At 37.1% G+C, this 19575-nt stretch overlaps 1 protein-coding gene across 6 annotated transcripts in view; it reads right to left on the bottom strand.

Moving 5' to 3' along the window:
• Positions 1-19575, bottom strand: part of MAP7 (microtubule associated protein 7) — a gene marked incomplete at both ends in the record, with an annotated part of 119366 nt that overhangs the window by 29236 nt on the left and 70555 nt on the right. For all 6 annotated transcript variants that reach the window (XM_082047913.1, XM_082047914.1, XM_082047912.1 and 3 more), the window contains 4 exons: positions 2536-2646; positions 6046-6157; positions 6951-7114; positions 17917-17994. In XM_082047913.1, the coding sequence (XP_081904039.1) occupies positions 2536-2646; positions 6046-6157; positions 6951-7114; positions 17917-17994 (465 nt within the window). The remainder of the gene's footprint in view (positions 1-2535; positions 2647-6045; positions 6158-6950; positions 7115-17916; positions 17995-19575) is intronic.

Here is a 19575-nt window from a genome sequence, read left to right as displayed (position 1 = left end):
AACTGAAAAACACACCAAGTCCCAGGGAGCTGGCAACAGTAAATTGATTACAATCATCTCTATTTGTCTTCAGGATATACCAACTGAACACTGGAAAGTTGTCTTAGCAGCTGCAGAATAAATTGTAAGTAAGCAAACAGCAGCATCTGATTAGTTCTAGGAACAGATGGGAGGCAGGGATTTAACAGGTCTCCTGATGAGCACCACCAAGGAGACTCCCACTGATAACACTGGTGTTTGCTTATACAGAGCCACAAATGTCGTGAGGAGTAGATGGGGAAAAACTACTCTATGCGTTGATTCTCTTTCAATAGGAAACAATACTAGAGACCCTGAATTTCTTCTATAAAGGTGGCAAAGGTAATTCAGTGATCAAGACCATCACCTGTTTGAAAGGAAAAGCCCTGCAGAGAGGAAGAGGAACACAACTATGGTGCAAGTTTTACTTTTCAAAACTGGGTAACTTACACCTAATCTAAAGTTATTATCTACCTGCTAAGCTTTCCTTAAAGACCACAATTACCAACATTTACAGTAGCTTTCTCCACTTGAATATGCGTGTTCATATTTTGTTACAGTTTCAACTACTCTGTACCACAATCACATAAAAGCATAATGAGAAGCCTATTATAGCTGCCCAATTGTAAAACTGTGATAAAGAGCTATATAGCAATAATATACTTGAAAAGGAATTAACAGATCTTTTATGCAATTAGTTAATGAAAGTTTTTGTCTTTTGCTGGGCCAAAAAAAACCCCAACTTGTCCTTCAAGTGGTAAAAAAGGTGCTGCTTAACAGAAGACGTTCTTGATGACAGCTGTAAGCCACTTAGGGTAAGCTTATCATCCTCATCTCCAACTTGCTGTTTTGCAGGTAGGAGTATGAATGACAGCCACAGTGTGACTGGGTGCCTTCTGGAAGGTGAAACTGGGAGCAGACAGTTTCACCCTTTAAGTGTTTGCCTTAAGTTGTTGAGGCCACTGGGGAAACAAGTGGCACTTCTCCAGACATGCCCAGCTAGATTTAGGTATATGGCTTTGCACAAGAAAGAAGGCATTTAGAGGGTTTGGATTTGCTTTCTGTCTTGGAGTTTGAAAAAGACTGAAGAGACTTCTGAATGGTTCCGTGCTGTTTTAATGAAAATGCCAAGCAAAAACTGCCTCAACATTTAAAGTTTTTGACATATGGCCATCACTTCCATATTCCTTCTCTTTCCCCACCACCAGACTGCCTACTATTCAGTCTAACTTCTGAACTTGAAATTGGTGGCAAAAACTATCACACATTGAGTTACAGTCCATAAGAGACTATCCTTCATATTTAATGCCTGCTGCTGTTTCCCCTTCTAGTCCCCCAAGATCCTTGCTTAGAGAAGCATCCCCTGACAAACAACAGCAACCGTCTAGAAAAAAAAAAAAAAAAAAAAAAAAATATATATATATATATATATATATACATCTGAAAAGCTAATAAAATTAAAACTGACTGGATTTCAACATTTAGAGTGAAAAAATTATTGGAGTTTTGGAGTAAATTATTTCCTAATGCAATGTATTTTTCACAAGTTGCCAGACTCTACAGCTAGGTTAGCCCACTAGGATTAACATGGCTCATCAAATCATCCAGATACACACATACAAGCATGCATATAAAACACAACACTTAGTTAAGACACAAAAGTAATGAAATCTACCAGTTTTGCAACAATCGAAGTTCCATTCTAAAAACTGGTTTTGAAAACATGCACTTATCTGGATTGAAAGGGGACAGAACATATCATTCTCAATAGAGGACTAAAATCCCTCCCTGAGGACTTTTCTGTAAAGCTCTTTGCACAAGTTATACAAGCGACATTCTTTTATAAAAGTCCTTTAAGCTCAATGCTTCAATCTCTCAAATCCTCAGAACAGAGGCAGCAATTCAGCTACGTTAATTTTTGAAAGCTTGATGGTTTATCATTTGTGCAGAGTTGTAAACATCAAAAACACACACTGAAATAAAGTAATCTTTGAAAAGTAACTGGACACAAAAAGTCAATAAACAGACCATAAGAAAAACATCCGTACCTCTTCAATAAAAATAATGAGAAATGGTAATAAAATAACTACTTGAAAGCGTCATGCAACATGTTCTTAGATATTCAAGAACTACTACCAAAGAAGAAAGGAAAACAAAATAACAACGAAATGACCTAATGCAAATAAAAGGTCACACATGATTGCATGCACTGTGGAGCGATGTATTCTTTCAATAGTTGTACCTCATTTACTAAAAACCTGACAGAAGCACTACTTTTATCATTTCTGATGTGAGATTGTTTAGGTAAGTTTTCTTGTTATAAAAAAAAAAAAACAAGAAATATTTATTCTCACAGGAAAAAATGTTCAGCTATTTACTTTTCACATTTGAAGTCTTTTCACTCCCACTTAGATGAAGTACAGAAAATGACTTCAGAAGCTTGCTGTATGTGCAAAGTAATACATCAATATAGAACATTCTTTCTTGCTTTTTTTTTTTTTTCCTTTGAAACTGTACCTCTGTCTGGAGAATTTAGTAATGTTGCAGATGAGGAGGAGAGCCGCTTGTTAATGACTGGATCAACATGTTTCGAAAGGTTCATTGTTGAAACAGACCTCCTGTCTGGATCTAAAACAAATGGAAATAATGCTAATTGACAGCCCGCATGCAGTAGTGCAAGTTCCTAGCTCACTAGTGGAAGGAGGAAAACATGACTAAGTCACTCCTGCTCTACCGTAAGAACTTTCAAAACAGAATGCACTTCTCAGCAGACATTGTACAGGTGACTCAAAGACTGGGCACAACACCATTTAGGTTTCAAACATCTAAAATATTCTGTTCGTTGATTATCATTCAATTAGGTTGCAATCCAAGGACTTAATAGAGGATCTCAAGAGGATATTGGTAGACAAGATGGTATTTCCTTGTTCCTTTCAATATTGTCAGAAAAACCTTGCTCATGACTTAGAACAGAAAGCTTCAGAGAAGGACCGATATGCTAGGAAATGTGAAGTTATTGATAAAAAAAGCCCTTTGCTCCTGAATGAAAGGTGCACAGGGCACTGTTACTGGGCAGGTCAGTATCATGAAAATACAATGCTGAAAAATTAAGGGAAGACTAGTACACAAGGGAAGCAAGGCTAAGCACAAAAGGAATTAAAAGATTTAGTTAAAAATCCAGTGGTTATGTATAAGTGCTAAACTTCCCATCCCAGAATCATTTTCTACCTGCTGTGAATGAAGCTGTAATTAGTCAATCCAAAACAGCACACAGCTGAGCAGCTAAAGACGACAAATCTCTGTGGAAGACGAGACATTACTCGGTAATGCACATGCTTGGTATATAACACTAAAGGGTTTTATTTTGCTTTTAGGTTCTGTACATTTTAGAGCAGTACGACATCATTTGCCTGCGCATCTGCTGCAGAGTCAGCATCTGTACCCCACTGAGGATGGGATGGTTATTTCTTGCACACACTTTGTGCACATGCTTGTGTCACGTGGAGGTTGATGGCAATGGAAGAAGAGGAAGAATGAGCTGAACAGGTCACCTATATCCTATTATCTCAGAAAAATGCTACATGCATCAACTACATAGCCTGTATTGCTAGTTTCCATTTGGAAATCTGACATTTGGCAAGTGCTGGAAGAGTCATTTCTGCTTTTGCCTACATTTTAGTATGTGCTGAACCTCAGTACTACTCAGCAGAGCATTCAACCATGTTGAAATGCAACAAGGCTTGAGCGTATGCCTAAATGCTCTGCTGATTCATATTCTGTGTGTGCAAAAATATGTCTACATACTGTTTTGGAAGCAAATACAAACTCAGGACAGTGACAACATTAAGGAGGATGTTGCTGAAATGTATCTGCAATTGTTTATTTATGACAAGTATATCAACATTGTATGTACCTGTTCTGACCTAGTGGATTAGGTATACTCATTGCATACAAAGTATTTCGTAGAAATACCTCAACCCTCTCCTGATCTACAAACTATATAGGATTCACTGCAACTGGTTGGGGAGAAGAAAGATTCTCCCCCACCCCATGTGATTATTTGTCCACTTCATCTAATGTTAGAATGACTCTGTGAGTTTATAAAACCAGTAAACTGGGCCCTGGAAGGGGGATAAAACTCAGAGGTTTTAAAAGGAGAAATCTGAACATTATAGCTAAGAACAAGAACTCTGTAGGCTGGGCAAGATTATCCCAAATTGATCTATGGGGTATATTGAAGAGTGCTGTGTGTGAAATGGTGCTGGAGACAATACTTGGGCTTCACGTGCCACAGATCTTTGTCAGAACAATATTTGTGGGAATGGAGATTTTGATTTCTTTACATTTGTATAGTATATCAGTAGAGCCAAAAAGTTTCTATATTTGGCATAAAGGATTTACTACATAAAACAGCTTTCTGACAATGACAAATAACAATATAAAAAAAGTCACCTCTTGGATTTGGCATGCCACATGCCAACACTACTCTTGTATCCATAAACTTTATTTAAGTGAATGAAATTCAGCATGAGGATTTGTGTGTAAGTGTTGGCAATATGAACACTATAAATGTAGAAGAGGTAATTAATTTCATTTTGCCTATAAGACTGTTGGTTTCTTTGTTTAATAAAAAAAAAAAATTAAAAAAATTTGAAATAGCAACACATCAGCCAATGCAGCTGGTTATATGCCTGTATTCATGCACAAAATAAATGTAAAACCTGCACATATGTAGTATTCAAAATTATTTTAGATAAGACCAAAATATTTAAATTGGGTCTCCTTGGATTCCAGTAGACAGAATATTACACTTCATTTCAGTGAATTGTGCCCAATCTTTAGAGTCAGTGAGTAGTAATAGCCAATAGTAAAAATAAGAACAATGAAAAAAATCTGGTATGAACAACAGTTCTAATCTACCAGCATGATGTTAAGCATGCATTGCAACTACATGAGGGTGATTTAGTTACTGATGATCTCATTTCCTGAGAGCTAGCTATGGCTAAAGGAATCAACAAACCACAGCAATTATGTACCAGGTTTTCTAGCACCACCCAGAGCTCTGAAGTGGTGCTCCAGGCCTGCTAAATCGAGAAAGGTGAATGATGATTCAAAAAAATAACCTAGGAATAGAATGCAAGACAATGATTTTTCACAGTAAAGAAAATAAAAATCAAATAAGTTATACAGAGCTAAGCAAAAAAAGTAACCTTTTATGAAAAGCAAAACAAAACCAACTGTTTATTGAACTTGTATATGAAAAAGATTTCAGAGGATTCTTTTCTCCACGCTTTTTTTTTTTTTTCCTCCTTGATAGACACATTGAAGTGTATACATTAGAGTAAGAAGAGAAGAATTCCAAGTATTGCTTTCTGGTTAAAGAAATAAAAGACAAGTTCTCTTTTTTGGCTTTGAGTAATGTTTAACAGAGCATATGCACATTAATGATTGGTGGGATAAGTTAGAGAAGATAACTGAGGGGGGGGAAAAGGATATAGTTAAAATTCATTTAAACTTAATTTGGCCATCTTTAAGTTTTTCTAGGGGAAGAACTGTAATTCTATCTCCCAAAATATCTGTGCAAGATACAGATAGCTTAGTACAAAGAACAATTTTCTCTCCTTGTGTTTGCTTTAATCTCAGTATTTGGTCCTTTCCACCAGATTTATTTTTCAAGCCATGATATTTGGCATTTGCACATAGTAGCTCATATGACAAGATTGACACAGCAGAAGCACACACACATACATACACAACAGCAAAGCAGAAGGGAGAAGCTGTAGTGAAACAGAGTTATAGAATTACTCAACTCCAGAAACAAGTTTTAACTTTTGTTTAGATTTCTCCTTGTTATCTTTTTTTGCTACACAAGAATGTCAGAAACATGGTATTGCTAGCAATAGTAAGATCAAGAACAAAGAATTTAACCCAACATACAATAATCTTTCCTTCTAACAGAAGCAAAGCAAATTCCAGTTAATTGGCAGGGCAGGGAAACTGGCCAGCAGACCAAGTCTCCCTCTTTACCTGTGTTATTAATGCGGTTATGCAGCGCTCCTCCCCAGGACCACCTGCTTTGCTTTTGTTTTGGCTTCTGGCTTCTTTCAATTGTGCGACGTACAACAGCTTCATGGCGTTCCTTCAGTATGACAGGATAACACATTTGGATGTTTTTGGGTGTTTAACTTAATCTTCTCATCAAACCCTGCTACCTTCCATTAACAAAATCTAGCAGGCAGCTTGGAGTTGTGTTCAAGCTTATGTGCTACCTACTAAGACACACACTAGAACAGGACTAAGCAGTAATTAAACCATAAATACATTAAAATATTAACTGTAATTTTTGATCTGTTTGAGACCTGCAGAACTGCAGAGAAAAACAGTGGCAGCCGCTACAGGAACACACCCAAGGCTACTCTCCACCTTGTATCTCCCACCTACTAAATACTAGAACAGTGGGAGAGACAGGAAACAAAAAAAACACAGGGATGAGCTGACTTACATGGCATCACACCGCATGTAGTTCCCAGCTTAAATTATATAAATCAGCCAAGAGCATATTTCATTACACGCCCACTGTCTTAAAGATTATGTTAGGTCAACTAGTATTTAGCTACCCTTATACTGAACAGCTAAGAATTGACAGATAACCATAAAACACCAACACATTTTATATTTTGCTGCATAAGTTTGTGCAGTGCCATACACTGTAACCCAGACATGCTCAACTTAGCTGCATTTGATTCCTAAAGGGCACTTTAAGAAGCAGCATTTGTGCAAGTAAGGCTTAAAATCTTTTTTTTTTGCATGCTTTCTCATACTGATCATGGCTTATGTTGTATTCTTTCCATCAACACTTAAAGAAAAATATTAATAGTACCGTGTCTTATAGTAAAAGCAAGCTGAAGAGTGTTTATGACATTTATTCTGACCTTATCTTCTTCTATTCTCTGCCTTCGCTTTTCTTCTACAGCAGCTCGTCTTCTCTCTTCCTTTAATCTCTGCTCTTCTAGCTTCTTTCTGCGTTCCTCTAGGTGTTTTTCATAATGCTGCCGGGCTCTCTCTTCTCTTTCTAACCAGATGGATTCTCTTGCAGCTGTGAGAAAAATCAGAAAGGAAAGTATTAACATGCTACATGTGATGAAATCTTTAATATAATTTGAATAACCAAGCTAGATGAAAAAACTTTTGAACTCATTTTCTTAAGACATACATATATAATATCCTAATATCTCCTCACATATTAAAACATTGTGTACCCTAGTCACACATTCATTTTATCTCAACATACTGTGAATCACCATCAGAAATAAATAAATTATTTGAGCATATAGTTTCTATGTGGAAGAAAGGCTTATTGTTATAATCACATACTCTAGAACAGCAACTCCAGCCTTCAATTAACAGAGATTTGTGTGGACACAAGCATGTACTAAAACCAAAAAAACCCAATGCCTCTAGGTGGTCAGAGCAGACATTGCAATAGCTTTTTATGGCACTAGGACTCACCTTCACCAAACTGCTCTTCTGCGTTTGCCTACCTAACTCAAACAAATCCCCTGCTCCCTTAAATTGCACTCTAAACCTTATGTATTTGCATATGCAGCCTCATGAAAAATCTCTGTCCTAAGTAGATCAGTTCATATGTCAAGCATCTCCCTTAAGAAAACAGCTTTCTACCATTTCAGATGTCAAATAATTTGCTAGGAAATGCAGACAGCATGTTTAGCTTTGCTATGCAAACTCCCAGAGAGATATTTTTTCAGCAGCTACAAGTAACCGTAAGACAACCTCCTGGCAAGACGGGTGAAAGTTCAGCAAGATGTTAGCAGGAAATTTAACAATCATAGCTAGAATAATTACAACAACAAGGAACACTGCAGTCACTTAGATAATTACTAACAATAGGTGTGACAAGTGACACCTATAAATGTGAAATACTAATGCAAGAGCCACCAGAACATTTATAGAAATACTTTTCTATGCTAAACTAGTTAAATAACTTGAAGGACTTGTAAAGTAAGGCAGAAGATAGCAGAACACAGCAGAAAAAAGCAGTTCAAGGCCAGCTGAAAACCGCAAAGTCTCCTCCTTCTACCTTACAAAAAATATATCCCAAATGCAAGACTAATTTGTAAAGCAGGAACGTACATCTGCTGCCCCTTCTTGGGAGCCAATAGCTCACCAGGAGAATAGATGGACAGAGAGATAACTCTCACTATGGTCTGCCCTTCTCCTGGGACTACCTGACCCCTCACGATGCTGTCTTTCTATTGCCCAGCTCCAGAGAAGACTGAGTAAAGAGCCCACTCAACAATTTGAGTTACATTCTGAACAACTGAAGTGTAAGACATGTCACCTCTGAGGTACCATTCTCTCTTTTAGTATTTGCCTTCTGCTCAACAGTCCAGCTTAGCTAACCAGCGCCTTGGGCAGAACCACTGTCAGCCTGTCACCAGAAAGGTAGTGATTTTTGCAAAAGCTTGCTCTTCCTATTAGCTTCTGCACACTCGGATTGCAAAATAGGGTCAGCCCAAGAACGGTCAGCCACATCAGTGAACCATACTGTTCTTTACACTTACTCAATGTGCATTTCTCTTGTTTTCTTCAGCAAATGCAGATAATATTCTCTAAAAGCAGAAACCCAGTTAACTTCAAACAACTACTTAAAAAAAAAACCAACACACAACCAAAAAACCCCCAACAACTTATCTTTAATACCATCTAAAAACTGGCAAAATACGTTTCTGAAGTGCTTACACTTAAAGAGAAAAAGAATAAAGAGTATCGCTAATATTTGAATTCTGCACTGCAAATATTTCATGTTAACTCCTCATTTCACCCGAATCTCTGACGAAAATTTCAGAGAAAGTTAGCACTTATTATTACAGGATAGGACCACTTCAGATCTCCCTATCCAAAACACACACATTTAAAAATTGTATTAACTTTTACCCATTTTGGTGACTTTCATGACCGTTTTAACCAAAGCTCTGGCTGACACCAAGAAGAGCAGCATCTGACCTCCTCTAGAGCCTGAGGTTGTACTCCTCCTCCCCATTCTAACAATGCTGCTCACGGGACTGAGAGAGCAGGTGGGCCAAGGAAACAATCTGGTTAAAATCAGGTTGCTTCCGTGCCTTCTTTCTTCCCACACTCCTACCTGCAGCTGATCCTAGTGGAGATAGGTCAGCCTGCGCAGGTGGGGGAGCAGATATGGTGCCAAGGGGGTGTAGGGGCTTCTGAAACCAGAGAAAGTCATGGGGCAGAAAGGGGATGCTGGCTGATGCAGCAGAGCCTGCCTGAGCTCTCCTGAAGCAAGACAGGGCTCAATAGCTTGTTGAATTTCACAGAAGATTAATGCAATACACGTTGAAAAGCTGATTTCACCTTGATGACACTAGACTATGACTCCAGACTAATTTAGGCCCATGCTACACCTAAAAGGAGGGTTACAGAATATGGCTTCTCTGTATTGCAAAGATTTATAAGAGCCTCTGCCCCAAGCTCTCAGTCATTACTTAATTCTGCATAAATCAAATTTGAAAGTTTTTGTCTCATTGTCAAAGACCTCTGCAGTTCTGTTTTGAGCAATATCACACATTACTGTTTCTCTGACAAGTCATACTCTTAGCTTAGGATATATTTTCTCCAAAAATTAGTCCTTTCTCCTCCATCAACAGAACCAATTACTATATAGTGAATGCCTGCCTGAAGACAGAATTTTCATAAAAAGCACAGTGAAGCTGGGAAATCATGCCTATTACTCATGAGGACACAAAAGGAAAGACAGACACATTCAGGGCCTGAGTTTACAGGCCTGAACAGAACTCAACTAATAATTCACTGTGAACAACAGAATACTTTTAATAAATTTTTTTTTTTTTTTTTTTTTTTGCATTTCAACCCTAGGTTTTTATCTTCCTCCTTTTCCTCAAATAATTGTTCATTAGTGCTAGACTGCAGTACTGTTAAATAACTGTTAAATGACATTCCTGGAAGATATGGTATTACTCTCTCCTTCTGTTCTTTCTGTATAATTACTTCCTTTTCCTACCAGTTTCTATCTTCAAAATTGCTTCCTATTTGAGTTTACTGCTACATTACATTTCTGATACAGAAATGTTTACAGTGTTTGTTTCAGTTCTGCAGATAGCATCGCACAGATACTTATAGAAGCAGAGCTTGTAATACTTTAAATTTAAAAAGTTATATGATTTTATGGGCTTATTTTATTATAACATGCACAAACTACAACAATTAGTTTTACTTTCAAGTCTTTATTATTTGTCTATCTGTAAATATCACAGAAAAGGATCTTGGAAAAAAAATTAGAACCATCTCCTTTATTTTTCTTAGAAGGAAATCAGGAGTCCATTTCATTTATTGCATGCAAAATTTGCATAATTTGACCTTTGTTATAAGCTTTTGCTTCCCTTGCTAAACATTCAAGAGTAGAATTAGATTGTTCCCTTATGCAATATCATACGTTTGCAATCTAAGTTAGACCCACCTTCACATAGGAAATGTTCTAGGTTCTTACAGCATTCTGTCACCACAGTGCTATACAGCAGAATTAAAAAAATCTAACAGCGCACATACCCTGTTACATGGACCCTCAACACACTAAGTAACCTAAACAATGTAGTTGTTCAAAACAGTCAAACTGTTTTGCAGGTTTGAAACACCCTTTCTTCTTGAAAAAGCTAGGAGCACTTAAGGACCTTAGTAGGTATCTCAAAAGTCTATCTTGCTGCAGCATGTTGGCTATTACTCAATAGTCACTTATGTACAGACACTAATGACCATAGCAAGACAAGCCACTGCTGTGAGACAAAAAGTCATCTGCAGATCCTGAGAAGTTCTGGATCTTTTGTGCCCAGAATCTGCTTACAACAGCAATCCAGCATCAAAAAGCTCATTGGTTCACTACCGAAAATAAAGCACTTCCTGAAGGACATGAGAAATTTAAAAAAGCACAGAACAAAACCCCAACAACTTTCTTAACTGATGTCTCTTTAATATTCATCTGCCTGTAAAAGACATGGAGGCTGTTTGTTCTTTCTGTCATTAATGTAAATGGCTAAGCCTTCTTAGGGCATTTTTTGTGGTGATTTCCATAGGCTTCAGCCTGTCACGTTGTTTAGAAAAATAATGAAAATAGTGTATTCGAACTGAAAACATTTTTATGGTTCGGTATGTAAGAGTTAACTTTCACATATCCTCTCACTGCTGGGAAGACAATCAGAATGGTAAACCTCTGTATGGAACACTGATCTTTAGCTTCCTGCTCCTCAGAGAAGGGATGATAAAGATCTTACTTTTTGATAAGGAAATACAGCTCAGTAACAGAAACATACATTATTAATGAATTAACCTAGGCAAATGGACGGGTTACGCTGGAATAAATTATTTTAAAAAATAGATCTGTTTTCAAACATACAAAAGCTACCTCTTTCTACCACCTTTAAGTTACAACCAAAAGGTGGCAGAAAATATATACCCATCTGTTCACATGAGGAAGCTATTAATACATAGACCAAGTATTTAACTAGTATATAAAGGCATGATTTACAATGTATCTGTGTAATATCTATTTTCATGAATTTAACTTTTTCTGGAGATAGGGAAATAATATATCCTACCTTTAAATGTTGGGGGGGGGGGGAGACAAAGTATTAATTACTACATTTTCTTTTATTAGATAATCAATGAAGAATATCTGCTTTGTTTTCACTGCTTCCTATATGAACTACCGACATTCTTGCATGAACATAAGGGCTCAGGTTTTTGACATCTACAAGGTAGGTACATACAGTGACATAAGTTAGTGTCTTTAGACATATGATGATGTCTTATCGAAAAAAAACAACCAAGGTTAAAATAATCTTTTCATTTCATTCTCATGACCCTAGTTATGAATTTGCAGAAACTTTTTTCCTGCTACCCCGGACAGAAATTAACAAAATGTATTCCAGTGTAAAATTTGAAGTTTACTTAAGGGTTAAAAAAAGTCTACTCTAAGGTAAAAAAATAAGAATATTAAGCCCTATTCTGAATACACAGGTGTGCTTCTAGAAGCACAGCAAGCTGTGTTTCATAGAGACACATACATCAAATGCATTTCTGATAGAAGAAATCAGCAGACAAGCCTACAGGAAACCAAAGACACCACTAAAAGGTCTGGTCAACTTGTAAGAGCAGTCAACTTGCAGAATGTGGAAGGAGAAAAAACCCACTTATATGATGGCTCATCCAGAAGCTGTGCTAAGATCTACACTGAGTATTGAGCCAGTGCTGTACTCCAGCATGGGTACAGTCCAACAAAAAGGCTTTTACTTAGCACCGAGCCTTAACAACGTCACGATACCTTTCTCCCTTGTAATAGCACACACTGTCGTGACAACATGCAAGAATCATTCAAAGAAAGCTTGGTTGTTGTTAAACTAGTACCTGCGTGTTAAAAGCTGAAATAGCATAGGAATATTTATGTCAAAACTGGAAAATACAAAGAAAAGTCACAATCTGATCCTCGTTCTGTCTCATTACTTAGTACAATCTATAAACTTGAACACAGCCATGTGATACGACACAAAATTAGAGCATAAAAACAAGATTTAGAAATTGAGCCCCAGACATGCTGTTAATACCTTCTACTTGTTTGTAAACTAGTGATGCTGGATTACATTACAAAGCAACATAATTAAGGCTGTATTTCTGGCACCTCTGAAGTAAATAACAGATCAAAAGAAAACAAGGTCAATCAAGAAACATTCCAATATTAAGAGACATGTAAGACTTTAAACCAACCACTTTACACTAGAATTAACTAATTTAACATAGATGTTAACTGCAAACCACGCACAATTCCTTTATGGAAATAATTTCATAGTTTCTTTGCCTAATCACACACACAGAGAACAATTCTTTGCAGGGGCTTTAGGCTGTGAGGGAAGGGGGAGCATACATTAAGTGTCAAAGCTTCTATTTTCTGTTTATCCATATGAAGCAAGAAAGTCCCCCCAGCTCTTCTGCAGTCCCTTCTGCTGTCTCTTCACATTAGTTCTTTCACTTCTGGTTTACTACCTATATGAAGGCAGATGAGTCTTGCGCTGCACTTTCTTCATCTGCCTTTTGCATCCACCTTGGACAGACAGCTCACCTGAGTAAAGATCCTATAGCTTTTGTCAATCTTTCCAGCCTTTATATTTTCTGACTTTACAGCAATAACCTCAGCAATCGCTTTCTCCTCTGACCGCTGTTTCACCTTTCCTCACTGTGCCAGCTCCGCGCTGCCTGAGACTGTGATCACCTCCTTGCTGCATTAGCAGAAAAATGGATCAGTGATGCTTTAACTGTACCTAAAAATGGGAATATTCCATTAGGCCACAGAAATGGCTGACTAAATAAATTAAAAGGTGAACTTCAGAGCTGTAATTAAAGCTGAAGTTAGCATTAGATTGCCTAAGCCAGCCTTTTCCTAGTAGCCATGCTCTGAGGGACATTCAGCCCAGAAATTTTTAAACTAATCTTCCTTAAAAATAGTTTTCTTGTCTTACAAACCCTTCTGACACTTAAGTTTTCTAAGGATATCCCAAAATGATTCATATTCTAGGCCCACTGATTCTCAGTTTCTGTGGGGCTTCTGACTGTGGAAATGTTGGATAAAGTTCTGTCCCCAGCTGTCAGAGAAGACAAAAAGCCAGAAGGAATTCACTGACAGAAAAAGAAAAATAATTTTTATTAATGTGATATTTTGCCAATGATCACTTTCAAATGTGTTCTTTTAAAATATTATTTCGATGCTTATGCATTGTAAGTATTGCAGGTTCCCAATGCCAGAAACTGAATGAGCCCTTTGTCCTTGTCGGGATCATAACTGTGATACAACAAGGTCAGTCTTCATGCAGGATTCATGTAGGTAAAATATGCACAGATAGAAGATGTAAAATGGTTTTCTCAAGAACCAGGGACTGAGATACTGCAAAGTAAAAACACGAATTCCCAACCCAACTCTTCCTCTTTTCTAGGCCACTACTTAAGGCCATCAGAATGAAACCCATTTTTAAATCTCAGTAACATTTCCTGTTGAAAAACATATTTTGATTTTTCTTTCCAGTTATAGAAAACCAGCTCTATGCTAATAAATAGAATGTGCCCAGAGACCAATAGGCATACAAAAACTTTCACCTGTACTCCTAGCCTTCTAGCCTCCAGAAATAGCAACAGTACTCAAACAACATGAGTAAAAGCCCATCAGCCTCTCCTGCCAATTCTCAAACCTCGCCTGGGAATCAGTGAGGGGATAACTAGGGGCTGGAGTCAAAACCCTACCAGGATCCATCATAACAGTTTAATAGCAAGAACAATTGAGTTTCAGCACCAGGGAATGCTCTTTAGCACTGTTTAATTTGCCAGTACACATACAACCAATATGTCACAGGTAAAGGTGAAGCCCCTCTACTAAAAGAGCAGAAACTTGTATTGAACTTTACCAGTTTGACCAGGCCATCTATCATGCTTGCCTTCACAAACAACTCAGTTCTGACATGTGTGTCTCACACAGCCTCTGGTGCCAAACGCAGGCAGTCAGCCTGACACATGCAGAGAAGGAACCACAGTGCGGGGCTGGAGCCAGGCGAAGTGTGACAGCTCCCTTCACTCCTGGAAGAACAGCCCCCTTTGACAGCTGTCACCTCACCTACCACTGCCTCACTTGGGATTCCGGTCTTGTACAACCCATGACGGTTGGTCTCACACAGAGAAATCCAATATTTATATTTTAAATGGACAGATGTTAACTTCGTGCACAGGGACTGTGGGAGAGAGTGCTAGCAAAACCAGTACAAAACGCAAATGTGATTACTAAAGAGCAAGTGACACATTGGAAGTATTATTTATAGAATCAAAGGGTAAAGATTACCCTAATAATCCTTTAGAGGTCTCAATGTGCATATCAAAATTACCAAATGGTCAGGGGAATAAAAAGTCCTGAAGCACAGCTGCTAAGCAATTCCCTTATTTCTGCCCACGTGAAAAGGTGAGTCTAAGAACAGAATAAAGCTAAAAACCTCCAAATCCATACAGCTTATTAGTCATGAAAAATACACGTTGCAAAGAAAAAAAACCCAAATAATTTATCTTTCAGGGGTATTTGGATGGCATTTCAAAAGCAATGCCTTTCCTACAGTGAAGGAACTAAACAATCCTTCCTTTTTTTGTGGGTTGATTAGCCAAAACAGCATATGTGTCCCTGTGTGCCTTCTACGTTTCCTAAAAGAGTTCCAAAATTAGGCATGAATATACTAAGGTAAAAGGGGAATTTCTGTAGAAGCCTTTTTATTCTTTTTCATTAGGTAGCATAACATGATCCTAAGGAAACAGGAGATACCGACAGTCCTGCCACACAAATGCTATGTGTATCCAGCCAAAAAAGACAGAACTCATCTTTTCTACTCTCTAAACCCTAACTTAAAAAGAGAAGAGGTAGAGACCCAAGTATGGTAAGTAAAATAAGACTGCTAAAATACCATTGCTGGGTGAAAGCAAGTCACATACTGAACTATTCTACTAGTGAAAGCTACATCTATCACAGCACAGCAGAACCTGAAAAAAAACAAAAACAAACAAACAAACAAAAGCTTGAGAGTAAACAAAAGGGGGTAAAACCAGTTCTCAAACAAATCCTCCTGTAACGTCAGAACATTGCCCAATAAAGAAATATAATCATTATTAGACTGGTACTCCACACAATCTCAAAAGGGTCAAACAACTTAATCTTTGTGAAAAGATAGACAACACGACCTCCTGCAGTTCAAGCTACTGAAAGTACAAAACAAAATGGTTACTGATTACTACAAGCTCTACACTTACAGGACTGAACATTGTCCTTTTTTGGCAGCAGAGAATAATTTCCCTTGAGATATGACAGAAATTCTCAACTTCTGCTTAAAAAGAAGCCTTCACTAAACTTGACAGATCCTCTGAATCAAAATAAAAGTAATTAAGTTTAAATCAAACTTAATTCTATTTAAAAAATATCTTTCCTTTAGTTGCTTTACTCTCATGGCTGATGTCCCAGTATTAACAAAATCCAACTCTAATTTTCAGCAAAACACATTTATGTAACGACATTACACAACTTGATGTTTAAGATAGACAGCTTAGGCACTACTTTGCTATGATTCACATGACATGAGTGACTGATTATCTAGACTCTGCACTAAAAACAAAATATAAAGCTTGCATGCCATTGTAAAAATAATTTCTTTGCTGTACTGGAACACAAATCTCAAGAGACAGCTCCTAAATCATGATGTTAGAACACAAATATACAGATGAAAGTACAACATGACTTTAAATTTTCTTGTTAGTTGCAAATAATTCTTGATGCAACACAAAATACACTCATACATCATGGAGACATGCAGAACTCTTCCATTCAGGAATGAAGGATTCCATGTCAACTTAAAAAAATCCATACAGTTTAATGTTGCTTTTAAAATATATCACACAAAATGACATTTCTCAACAGACGTCATGTCCTTCCAGTAAGAGATAGTCATTTATCAATAGCTAGAAAAATCAGAGTTCAGGAAAGCTTAAGAAAAGCATCTCTCTCTACACTTGAGTAAAGCATTGTTACTACACAAGGACTGAACCTGAAAAAATAACAAATTCAAGACATGGAAGTGTAATCTACAAAAAATTAATTAAAACTTGCTAGTATCCTCCATTTGCTCTGGAACCTGAAGAAACTAAGCCTATGCATACCATCAGCCTCAACTCCAGGAGCAGCTGTTTCGGGATTGGCAAACATCCCGTCATGTTATCCCCCTCAGCAACCCAAAACCAAAGCTTTCTTTTGCCGCTCCAGAACAACACTAGTGATTCATGCATGGCTAGTACCATGTTACAAGGTGCTGTAAAGAAGAAGGGAAATTAATGCCATTAAGACATAAGTGGCAATGAATCACTGCTCTCCAGGTAAGAAAAAGCAGTGTAACCCTGCTGGAGTTATAATATAGTTCTATAAACTTACAGAAGATAGAAAATGGAAATAACTTCTGTTTCTCAGGCCATAAGAACAATGCAGCATCCAAAGAAATCGGGGTGAATGTGCAAAAAATAATAGGAAATACTTGTGCTCCCCTACCTCCCAATTGCCATAGATTGTTGTAGCAGTCAGGCATATAAATAGTTTTCAGAAAGCCATCAATTTGTCTTCACATATTCTATAATTCTCCTACCACCTCGCTCAATATACTGCCCATCACCAGCTGCTTGTTAAGTAAACTCATTTGAACAGTGTTATAAAATGTAACCTGTGCACGAGCATGCATAAGATATTGAGTACATGTATTTGATGTCTACTAAAGGTTTTACCTGAAAAAAATACAAACTTATGTAGAAAAATTCAAACCATGCATTGGCAACGTATTTTGCAATTCTATTTTATGACAATAAAGGATGCATTCAGCATATTAAGAAGTCTAGTCTTAATTGGTAGAAAGAACTCTAAAACTTGAAATTCTATTTACATCAGTGAAGCTTCCTTGCATGATTTCAGAAATCAACCCATTTTTCATTTATATTCACAAAAGTAAAGTAATAGGTAAATGACAGGTATATGAATGATTAATCCCAAGACATGCACTGGGAAAAACACTGGATGCAGATGATAGTTCATTAAAAAACAAACAAAACCCAAGCAAACCAAAAACAACAAAAAAACACACACAAAAGATCCCAAACAAAAAAAAAAAAAAAAAATCCCCAACCCCAAAATAAAACAAACAAAAAACCCCCAGAAAACAAAAAAAATCCATCAACAACAACAAAAGACAAACATCTCTCCCCACCCCCAGCAAAAAAAAAACTATCCAGAGTAAGCCTTACCTAGCTGTTTTTCTCGTTCTTCTCTCCGTTCTCTAGCAAGGCGTTGCCTGTCATCAACCCTTAGTATTGTTGGATGGTCTGCAAATGAAGTGATGGGGAAAATATTAGACATATAGCATAAAATCAAATAGTACTATAAACAAGCTTTTAGAAGAATTATCATTAAAAAACTCCAGTTATTCTACTTTCAAAGTAGCTCTCATTTCTGGAAATCTATCTTACGAAAAAATAGATAAGAAATTCTAATTATAAAGACGTAAAACATTCCCAAAGAATGGATTAAGTTGTAACTCTGAATTCCTACCCCGGAAGAAGTTCTCTTGTTTCCAAGCCTATAACAACTCACTCACTTGAGGACATTCTGACAAAACACTGTTTGTTATTCCGTAACATCTCTCCAAAATGCATCCACAGAAACTTCTATTATAATGCAGCGTCCTCTTCCCACCAGTATTGCCTCAAAAAAAGCCAATAAGCCCTATTTCACAAGGCTGACTGAGCTCACTACTCAAGAAAAATAGTTTGGATCAAAGCACTGTAGCAGTTCTGGCTGAGCATCTGAAGACAATATGAAATTGATCTCCACAGATATATATATATATATGCGTGTGTGCATGTGTGTTAAAAGCTCTGGTGAACATGTTAAGACAGTTTATCACAGGCATGGACTGGTATAATTCCAGTAAAGTAAGGTGATAATTTCCTCAACTATCCCTGTAAATTGAAACTTAGCTACATGATATATTTAAAAAATATCTTCAGCTGGCCACTTGGATCACAGTAATAAGACTAAGAATAATATGAAAATTTGTGTCAGAGCCCAGGCTTGACTATAAAAATTGGACTTGGTTGGAAAAGCATCACTTGCTCAGTGAGCAAAATGCTCAACAGCTCGCAGCACCCTACTTCCAGCCTCAGCAGTGGACCTGTTCCAGACAAAAAGGGAACAAAATCCAAGTTACCAATTCATCTCAGCATGCTGCCAAAACTAATTTCCTATTCATCCTTTGCCTGTTCTGTTAAACCTGAAAAGCTGTTCATCTTATGCTTTTTCATTACCACTGAAAAAGTCTGCTTTGAATGAAAACACAAGTAAACAAGAAGACCCACAGAAAAATAAAAGAAAAAAGATTTTTGGGTATAAAGAAATAGTCTGATTTATTTTAGTATTGAGGGGAACTCAGGTTTTAAGTATTTTAAGATAAAGAACTACCAAGAATACTGTCACCATGGAAGTGCACATAAAACTAAGACAACAGATCCTTTTCACTATTCAGTGCAAATACAAGAGTAAACAACTTGTAAAAACACGTAAAGTCAGCCTCCCGGTGCATAGACTGCATACCTATGAAAAAAGTTACTAGCAAAATAATAACATCGGTCATAAAAATGAGGTTAAAGACATATGCAAAAATAAATCCCTGAAGTGAGGATGTGCTAGACAGATTTTTGAATAGTTATTTGCATTAGACAAAAAAAAAAAAAAAAAAAAAAAATCAGTAATGCACATCTCACACTCTAACAAAAGTTTCTGTAGCAGGATGACAAGATTTCTTGGATGAAAGTTCACTGACAAGTAGCTTCAGTTTAATTATTAATATTCTTGAACTCTCATCAGTGAAAAACTATCATCTCAACAACAGTCAGAGACTACAGCCC

The sequence above is a fragment of the Streptopelia decaocto genome (genome assembly GCF_964273445.1).
Source record: "Streptopelia decaocto genome assembly, chromosome: 3".
In the NCBI taxonomy this organism is placed as follows: Eukaryota; Metazoa; Chordata; class Aves; order Columbiformes; family Columbidae; genus Streptopelia; species Streptopelia decaocto.
The sequence above is the reverse complement of the archived record's forward strand: the minus strand, read 5'-3'. Positions and strand labels throughout refer to the sequence as shown.